The 10448-nt window shown below is 41.1% G+C and overlaps 1 protein-coding gene across 2 annotated transcripts; it reads left to right on the top strand.

The window, feature by feature from the left end:
* Positions 1-586: 586 nt before the first annotated feature.
* mapre3a (microtubule-associated protein, RP/EB family, member 3a) lies at positions 587-10264 on the top strand. 2 transcript variants are annotated; one of them, XM_058399125.1, is made up of 7 exons: positions 587-703; positions 4121-4243; positions 4403-4548; positions 6639-6834; positions 7663-7799; positions 8172-8324; positions 8998-10264. In XM_058399125.1, the coding sequence occupies exons 2-7, from the start codon at positions 4123-4125 to the stop codon at positions 9064-9066; spliced, it is 822 nt and encodes a 273-aa protein (XP_058255108.1). In that variant the 5' UTR covers positions 587-703; positions 4121-4122; the 3' UTR covers positions 9067-10264. The 2 variants fall into 2 exon arrangements, with proteins under 2 accessions (XP_058255108.1, XP_058255109.1); XM_058399126.1 differs by having other exon boundaries at positions 6639-6795; positions 8998-10250.
* The last annotated feature ends 184 nt before the right edge of the window (positions 10265-10448 follow it).

Genomic DNA, 10448 nt, shown 5'->3' with positions numbered 1-10448 from the left:
CATGGATGAGTGAGTTTGGTGTGGAGGAACTTCACAGTGTCCTGACCTCAACCAGATAGAACACCCTTGGGATGAAATAAAGAGGAGACTGCGAGCCAGACCTTCTCATCCAGCATCAGTGCCTGACCTCACAAATGCACTTCTAGAGGAATGGTCAAAAATTCCCATAAACACACTCCAAAACTTGGTTGAAAGCCTTCCCAGAAGAGTTGATGCTGTTATAAATGCAAAGGGCAGGCCAATTCCATATTACATTCATGTGCATGTAAATGCAGACGTCCCAGTTTTGTCTCCGCTTTAATTCATCCCAAAGGTGTTCTATTGGATTGAGGTGCAGGCCAGTCAAGTTCCTCCACACCAAACTCACTCATTCATGTCTTCAAGGACCTTGCTTTGTGCACTGGTGTACAGTCATGTTGGAACAGGAAGCGGCCATCTCCAAACTGTTCTCACAAAGTTGGGAGCATGAAATTGTCAAAACCCCTAAAAAACAGTTGTTTTTTTTTTTGGTGTCCCAAAACTTTTGGCAATATCGCGCATAAACGGCAGAGGCGGGGCGCGCTACAATTCGGCGCATGCGCAGTAGCGGCGGGGGCGGCCCGTTACAAACCACTGCACCGCGCTGTAACCGCTAACCCAGCAGGGCTAGTCTTGGATTTTGACAGGAGGCGTTACGTCGGGAACCTAGGCAAAATATAATACAGTAAGTAAATGAAGAAAATGTATTTTATTTTTTTTGTTGTTTATTTGATAAATAAACGTGCTTGGGTCGTTTTCGCGTTTGGGCCTTTGTGGCTCTGTTAGTGTCTGAGTGTCCAGTCAGTGAAAACGGCGGTTACAGGGACAGTGTGCAGTGCGCGCGCCGCGGCCTGTCACGATTAAGGTCTGTTTTTAGTGAGCCAGCGTGACATTTAGTCCGGTCATCGGCTTAGAAAAGTGAAAGTTAGGATTGAAATCACAGCCCTGTGAAGCGTTATAGACGACAATGACGGTGTGGGCTGCTGGGCTGCGGGCCTGCGGGCTCTGTGATGGCTCTGTGAAGGCTCGCTGGAAATGCAATGTGTAATGTTTCACACCACTGTCTGCTCTGTCAGTGTGGCCATTTACTGACTCAGCTAGCTGAGAAAACAGAATGTCAAGTTGTTTTAATAACCTATCACAGTTATGATGAGTGGACAATGATATATTTTGTCTGGAACAGTATGTGTGTGTGTGTGTGTGGTTTTTTTTTCTTTTACAATAATTATGCACGCGGGCTTTTAATAAAGCAGTTCAGTTAAAGCAGAATCAGTCATTTATCAGTACAGAGATACTGTACAGGTAACCTACACGTAAGAGCTCGAGACAACGTCTTTATACTCAATTTAATATTGATGACATACTTTCAGTTTTGTAATTAATCATTATTAGGATAAACCACAGTCAGAGAGAGAATCGGAGTGCGCGTGCAGTGGCATGTTAGCGGTGCAATGGGGCAGAAAAAACATCTCCAAGTAAAATCAGATGTTAAACCCTTGCAGATTAAACTCACATGTTAGGACCGCCGATGCAAAATGTCACAGAGAACCACTTATTTGCTGCCACTACGAATAAAGGTGTTATAAAGGTCATGATGCTTTTAGGACATTCGTCCCAGTGCAGCACAGAGTCAGGTGCATGGACCGGACATGGCAGGGCTTCTCAAGCTTTCTGTCTCCAAAGACCCCTTTAATAGTCCACCTATAATTCATGATCTGTTGATCAGGCATAACATTATGAACACTGACAGGTGAAGTAAATAGCACTGATGATCACCTCATCATGGCACCTGTTAGTGGGTGGGATATATTAGGCAGCAAGTGAACATCCTCAAAGTTGATGTGTTAGAAGCAGGAAAAATGGGCAAGTGTAAGGATTTGACTGAGTTTGTCAAGGGCCAAATTGTGATGGCTAGACCACTGGATCAGAGCATCTCCAAAACTGCAGCTCTGGTGGGGTGTTCCCGGTCTGCAATGGTCAGTATCTATCAAAAGTATCCTTTAAGTCCTGTAAGTTGTTCTCATGGAGGCCCCACCTCGCAACTTGCAGGATTTAAAGGATCTGCTGCTACCATCTTGGTGCCAGATACCACAGCACACCGTCAGGGATCTAGTAGGTCCATGCCTCGATGGGTCAGGGCTGTTTTGGCAGCAAATGGGCCAACACAATATTAGGCAGGTGGTCATAATTTTATGTCTGATCGGTGTATAATCAGTGTATATGTACAGTAATATTTTGTCTCTTCATTATTGTTATGAACTTTCCACCTACCAAACTCAGTAAGCCCAAGGTGACATTATTTTCTAGGCTTGATTTGATTTTGAGATATTGATGTTTTGATGAATGCCATTCAGTTCAAACAGGCTCATAGCTGTAATAACTTTGATAATAAAGGGTTGTGATTTCCACCAGAACACAAATAGAAAACCAAAAACAGAAGTGTTATTCTTTGTTATAGACTTCCTTTATTCACCTTTCAAGCACAGGGTTCATCTGCAGAGCCAATAAATGTGTTCACTCTTTGCATCAGGGAGCTGAAGCAGATTAGATTTCATTACTTTCCACAAAATTACCAAGCATGTCTTTATAGTGAAGTCAAAGTCACCCGTCTCCGTATGTGCAGTGATGCTAAAGGGTTCCCATGCTTCAGTACTTGATATGCAGGGATTGAGAACAGGTTGGATTTCCTCCACTGTAGATTAAAAAGACGATTATGCTTCACTAGGCCTAAGATTTCCCTGGACTCCACTTTGAGAACTCCTGGGACACATCACAGATTGTTGAACATGAAGTAATCTGGAAAGATGAACTTTTTAGGATTGTGATGTGCCTGCTTGTGTAGAAAACCAGAGCACTAAAGTGACAGTTAATAATGAAGGTGTTGTACTGTGTTTCTCCCTTCTTAATAATAAACATCATGTTCTGCTCAGAGAACCTGCAATAAAAAGATCTGTTTACTTTCTCTCTGTTATATTGTACATGATTGATCAGTGTTAATTACATTAAAGACAGAAGCTGGGTCCCAAATGAAGGGAGTAGAAGGGTAGTATGATTTCAAGTAGAAACCTGTTTTTTTTACTTCCTGGAAGAATAAGTGGTTTCACAGTCGATGTCAAATGCCACTAGCTTTAGCAGAATCCAGTGAATTTTTAAAACGTTGAAAAATTATTACACAATGTGGGCTAATTGATAAAACACTAGTAAGGTGTCTTGACCATTGGAGTGTCGTCAGCCATCTTGAACATTTTTTCCCATCCAGCGTCAGGGCCTGGTAGCCCTGTCCCTTTTCCGCAACGTAAGCAAAGCGGGTATTGAGTATGTCCAACATTGCACACTTTGTATTTTCAGTTAAATAAACACACTTATTCTTATTCTTGTTGGTATTCTGAATACACTACATAGAATGTTTCATAAATGCACTATATTGCTATATAGAAGTTTTGGGACACTCCCCCAAATCATTGAATTTTTCAGGGGTTGGACGTGGCTCCTTAGTTCCAGTGAAATGAACTCTTAATGCTTCAGCATACCAAGACATTTTGGACAATTTCATGCTCCCAACTTTTGGAGATGATCCCTTCCTGTTCCAACATGACTGCACACCAGTGCACAAAGCAAGGTCCATAAAGATATGAATGAGCGAGTTTGGTGTGGAGGTACTTGACTGGCTTGCGCAGAGTCCTGACCTAAACCCGGAGACTGTGATGCAGGCCTTCTCGTTCAACATCAGTGCCTGACCTCACAAATGAGCTTCTAGAGGAATGGTCAAAAATTCCCATAAACACACTCCTAAACCTTGTGGAAACCCTTCTCAGAAGAGTTGAAGCTGTTATAGCTGCAAAGGACTGGCCAACACCATATTACATTCTTGTGCATGTAAAGGCAGACGTCCCAAAACTTTTGGCAATATAGTGTATGTGATGATGTACATAGAATTCTTTTTTTTTTTAACTATATCATAAAAAAGTGCAGTTTCTCCTGCCTGTACTAAAGATCTATTGATTTCCTGTATTTGGAATGGACAGTTGTCAATGTCTGGTCAAATTCCAATGATTTAAAGTCTAACTAGCCGTAATAATAACTGTTGTTACCTCTATGTAAGGAATGGCGGTGAATGTATACTCCACGTCTGTCACCAATGAGAACCTGAGCCGACATGACATGCTGGCATGGGTGAATGACTCTCTCCAGCTCAGCTACACCAAAATAGAACAGTTATGTTCAGGTGAGTGTCAATTTCACCTTAGCTACATTCACTGTCCTGGTCATTGTTCCCCCCTAAGTTTCACAAACTCATTTGGATCTGAGTGATCTGATTGTTTGGTTGAAATGCCACTCCGTAATGAATAAGGTAAACGGTTTTGTGTTTTTGTTTTATCTATAGGTGCAGCATATTGTCAGTTCATGGACATGTTATTTCCAGGGTGTATTTTTCTAAAGAAGGTGAAATTCCAAGCCAAGCTGGAACATGAGTATATACACAACTTCAAAGTTCTTCAGGCAGCTTTCAAGAGGATGAGTGTGGACAAAGTTAGTCTGTTTTTCATGTTTTAAATACTTTTGTCATTTTGCAGGGTGTTGTAATTTAGTATATGTCTTATGATGTATTAAATGTGAATTTATGTGATGTTTTATAAGTGAGTGTATATATATACACTATATTGCCAAAAGTATTCGCTCACCCATCCAAATAATCAGAATCAGGTGTTCCAATCACTTCCATGGCCACAGGTGTATAAAATCAAGCACCTAGGCATGCAGACTGTTTTTACAAACATTTGTGAAAGAATGGGTCGCTCTCAGGAGCAGGAATTCCAGCGTGGAACTGTGATAGGATGCCACCTGTGCAACAAATCCAGTCGTGAAATTTCCTCGCTCCTAAATATTCCACAGTCAACTGTCAGCTGTATTATAAGAACGTGGAAGTGTTTGGGAACGACAGCAACTCAGCCACGAAGTGGTAGGCTACGTAAACTGACGGAGCGGGGTCAGCGGATGCTGAGGCGCATAGTGCGAAGAGGTCGCCAACTTTCTGCAGAGTCAATCGCTACAGACCTCCAAACTTCATGTGGCCTTCAGATTAGCTCAAGAACATTGCGCAGAGAGCTTCATGGAATGGGTTTCCATGGCCGAGCAGCTGCATCCAAGCCATACATCACCAAGTGCAATGCAAAGCGTCGGATGCAGTGGTGTAAAGCACTAGAGCAGTGGAGACGCGTTCTCTGGAGTGACGAATCGCGCTTCTCCATCTGGCAATCTGATGGACGAGTCTGGGTTTGGCGGTTGCCAGGAGAACGGTACTTGTCTGACTGCATTGTGCCAAGTGTAAAGTTTGGTGGAGGGGGATTATGGTGTGGGGTTGTTTTTCAGGAGCTGGGCTTGGCCCCTTAGTTCCAGTGAAAGGAACTCTGAATGCTTCAGCATACCAAGACATTTTGGACAATTCCATGCTCCCAACTTTGTGGGAACAGTTTGGAGCTGGCCCCTTCCTCTTCCAACATGACTGTGCACCAGTGCACAAAGCAAGGTCCATAAAGACATGGATGACAGAGTCTGGTGTGGATGAACTTGACTGGCCTGCACAGAGTCCTGACCTCAACCCGATAGAACACCTTTGGGATGAATTAGAGCGGAGACTGAGAGCCAGGCCTTCTCGTCCAACATCAGTGTGTGACCTCACAAATGCGCTTCTGGAAGAATGGTCAAAAATTCCCATAAACACACTCCTAAACCTTATGGACAGCCTTCCCAGAAGAGTTGAAGCTGTTATAGCTGCAAAGGGTGGACCGACGTCATATTGAACCCTATGGATTAGGAATGGGATGTCACTTAAGTTCATATGCGAGTCAAGGCAGGTGAGCGAATACTTTTGGCAATATAGTGTATATATATATTAGGGCTGGGCAACGATTAAATTTTTTTAAATTAATCGCACTGTTATATGCAAAATTGAACAGGTATCTATCTATCTATCTATCTATCTATCTATCTATCTATCTATCTATCTATCTATCTATCTATCAGTGTATATATATATATATATATATATATATATATATATATATATATATATATATATATATATATATATATATACACTGATAGATATATTAGGCAGCAAGTGAACATTTTGTCCTTAAAGTTGATGTGTTAGAAGCAGGAAAAATGGACAAGTGTAAGGATCTGAGTGAGTTTGACAAGGAACAAATTGTGATGGCTAGATGACTGGATCAGAGCATCTCCAAAACTGCAGCTCTTGAGGGGTGTTCCCGGTCTGTAGTCGTGAACCGGCGACAGGGTCATGGGCGACCAAGGCTCATTGATGCACGTGGGGAGCGAAGGCTGGCCCGTGTGATCCGATCCAACAGTTGAGCTACTGTTGCTCAAATTACTTCTCAAATTAAGAAGTTAATGCTGGTTCTGATAGAAAGGTGTCAGAATACAGAGTGCATGACAGGTCAGGACCAACACAATATTAGGCAGGTGGTCATAATGTTATGCTATATATATGTATATTTTATTATCAGTTCTCAGGCAGTGATTGTCTTTAGGATTATATGATTTTCAAAATGACCTGAATGCCTGATTGTAATTATTTTTCTTATTTATTACCTGATCAGATAATCCCAGTGGAAAAGCTTGTAAAGGGGAAGTTCCAAGACAACTTTGAATTCGTCCAGTGGTTCAAGAAATTCTTTGATGCCAACTATGATGGAAAAGAGTACGATCCTCTTCAAGCTAGACAGGGTCAAGACATCGCTCCACCCCTGAATCCAGGTGAACACTTTTCCCACAAACCCAAGAGAACTGGTCCAGGTAACCCCATGATTCTACTGCACCTCTGCTGCATCCATTGCTGAGCTTCTACCCTGCAAGTGGCCGGTTTGTGCACGGTCTTGGGAATGATCGCTCCATGCTCAAGCTTCCATAAATGTGAACAAGTGTGAAATCACATCTTGTGGTGAAATATTCAGCTCAGTGCCATTGAGGAAACTCTCAGTGCAAACATGTGACTAACAACCAAAGTTTCACAGTGATGACTTGAGCTAATGGTTAAAATAATGTCCTGAACTCGAATGATTCTCATGCATGGCAAGGATTTTCGTGTTTTTCATTCAGTCTTTGTTTCCCGATTCCAAAAAAATACAATCTTTTGATGTCGGGAAGAAAATATAATTAATCCAGATATATTTTTCGTTATTTTATGCTATTTTGAAGTCAACAATAAGACAAGAAATATAAAAAGTAACTTGCAAATTAAAAATGGTTAACAGTTGACTTTTGCTGTGATGTCATTGGGCTGGACTGGAAGTGTGTCCACAATTCACTCTCTAATAACATCTGTTTATACGGATGTGACTTTGGTTAAACATGCACTAAAAAGATAATGGTTTTCCAGAGTTTCTGTTCCCATTCAAGTTTAACCAATGTCGCAGAATTAACTAAATGTCCATGCAATGGCTGCAGACTAGAAGGCTGATCTTAAAGGCTTTAAACACCAGATTTAGCCGTAGCACCTCATGGAACATTGCTACTTCTGCTTATTTAAAGTACATCAGCTTACTGCATGAAACATGTTTTTATCTTTGTGTAGCTAGGTGGTGATAAGACTATGGCTTAACACTGAAGTTGTTTTAATTTCAGGGCCACAGAGAACATCGCCGACAGTACCCAAAAACATGCCCACGCCACAGAGGGCGTTGAACACTACTATCAGGAAGAACCCCAGTCTCGCTCGGAACGGAGGTGGCGATGCTGAGATCATGGAGCTTAATCAACAGGTAGAGTCACTGGGAGGGTAAGGACATCTTAATCTGCCTTCCAGTGTTTCACGTGAGTTGGGTGATGTATAATGTTTTTTTTGTTTGTTTGTTTTTCTATACAATCACACATCTACCTTTATTACTGATACTTTGTCTGTTCATCTCAGCCTACTGCTTGTATGGATGAGTTAACTCTTTCTATAGTGTAGCTAATGATTACAATACATCCAATAGAGTACGTACAGTATTCTCGTTATAATTTCAGACCTGAACTGTTTGGCCTGTTTGTAATGACCTATATTCCTCAGAATAGAGCTACCTCTGCATGCCCTCTCTCAGTCATAACAGAAGTCGTCCTTCCCCTGTTTTTTTACTATTCCCTTTGCAAAGTTAATGGAACTGAAGTTAACTGTAGATGGTCTTGAGAAGGAAAGAGATTTCTACTTCAGCAAACTGCGAGACATCGAGCTGATCTGCCAGGAACACGAGAACGAGAACAATCCCGTCCTCACAAAGATAATCGACATCCTTTATGCCACAGAGGTATGTCTAACTGTTCTCAACCCCAGTGCATTTTAGAAAGGATAAACGAGTGGATAATGATTTGGTCACGCTAGCATGGCAAAACAAACGTTTATTTTCTACAAATGTACGTAACACAGCAGAGCTGTGATTGTAGTAAACGCTACAGTGTGAATTCAGATTTCAGGCAAATTGTATATGGCTCAGTAAAGCAGCAAATCCAAACAAATGGCTTGAAAGTCTTCTCAGACCAGTCCTGTGCTGGGTGTAGTCTGACATTTCCCTAGTTTTCCATAGTAAATTGTAATTTTTACCTGTAATTGATTTCCATTTACAGACTGATGCATAAAAAATGTAAGAAACTGGTTTCATTTTTATCTTGCTATATGTGACTTTCATTAAATGTGTTTAGAGACATTACAAAGAAAACTAAAGCTTGGAACTAATTTCAGAGATGCTAATGCCTCTGTTGAGTGAAGGTAGCTGGTTGCATTGTTACTACTGTCTCTCATTAGAGTATAAATGCTATAAAAGTTCACACCCTCAATGAACAACCATAGCGTTTGCTACATGCCCACAAGAGACCAACTATGAGCAACACAAGCAACTTGCTGCTTGTTAGTGTGACTGTAAGGTTGGAAAACGAGAGAGGCGAGCTCAAACGCTAACAAATGTCATGTTTCTTGGAATGCAGGAAGGCTTTGCAGCACCAGAAGATGAGGACATAGATGAGCAGGCCCACTTGGACCAGGATGAATACTGAGTGCTCCCTTCCTTTCCCGTTCCGTCTCTCCCTCCCTTTCTCCCTCCCCATGCCCCCGTTCTCCTGCCCTGCTAACCTCTCTTTCCCCCTTCCTCCTGCCTTCACTTTGGAATTATTCCCCCATTGCACGCTGTTGGTATCTCCTCCATTACCTCTGTATCTATGGATGCCCCGTATGTACTAAGTATCTGTTTGTCTACTCCTACTACAGTTCATGCACTACACCTCAGAGGCCCAGTACTACCCGCTTCACCCCCCAGACAATAGCAACAGCAGTGATATATCCTAGTCATCTCAGCATGTTTTACATTACGACATGGAGAATGAACACGAACAAGGCGTCAGACATTGAGGGTAGCACAATGGACTTAACACAGTAAATGTTATGTGATGAGAAAGTATTTTTGAAGAGAAATGCAAAAAAAGGATGCTGCCTGGAATGCAGTCATTTGCCTTAGATCTCCTGCATATTTTGTCATTGCTCTGTACTTGCTCTGTTCATTAATGTCACTCTAAAGAGTAATATTTGTTACTGACAAGCTAGCACACAAGAACTATGAAATATACTGTGAATTCTATCAGTCTGCCACCTTTGTATTTGCTATTCGGGGTCTTTTTTGGATAAAGCAATTACAAAGATACCATAAAGGAAATGTAGGAAGACAGAAGAAACAAAAAGAACGGGACATTTAAGAAATAAAAAGAAATAATTTAAGAAACCAAACTCAATGAATGTAACAGGTTGCCCTTGTACCATTTAGTTAGTTACTGTATATCTAATGAGAGCATGTGAATGTTATATATGTATAGTGAATGAGTGATATATTTGTATTTTTTTTAAAGAAGCTTTGGTTCAGTTTGATTGAATGGATACTGCTTGCACAAACTGTTGGAACGGAAAGTGGTATTTGATACTAATCAAATCAGAACAGTGACACTACTGATCAAATGGCATTTAATTGAGGTTTTGCTGCTAATTTTACTGCATTTGTGTATCTTATTTTATTTCTAATTTATTCTGCTATTGAATAGCATGAGCTAGTGTTTTTGTGACTGTATTTTATGTTAGGAGTTAAGGCCCAGATGTGAAGGAACCGAATGCCATTTGCTAGAAGCATTGTGCTGCCTTTACAGTCTGAATCCTCACCCATCTTCATCGAGACTGTCTCACTCATACTTGTTTTGTCTACATTTAAAACGGACATGATAGTGTTTGCATAAATGGTTTTGCGTTTTATTGAGTAAATAAACAGTTGTAAAAATGTACGTCTCCAAGCCTGTTGTTACACAGTTACATAACTAAAAGGTCTGGGTTTTAAGTACTGTTAATGAATTAGAATTAGAATGAATTCCTTGCATGCACAGACAATGCCGTCTGATAT

The sequence above is a fragment of the Hemibagrus wyckioides genome, linkage group LG09 (genome assembly GCF_019097595.1).
Source record: "Hemibagrus wyckioides isolate EC202008001 linkage group LG09, SWU_Hwy_1.0, whole genome shotgun sequence".
NCBI classification, from domain to species: domain Eukaryota; kingdom Metazoa; phylum Chordata; class Actinopteri; order Siluriformes; family Bagridae; genus Hemibagrus; species Hemibagrus wyckioides.
The sequence above is the reverse complement of the archived record's forward strand: the minus strand, read 5'-3'. Positions and strand labels throughout refer to the sequence as shown.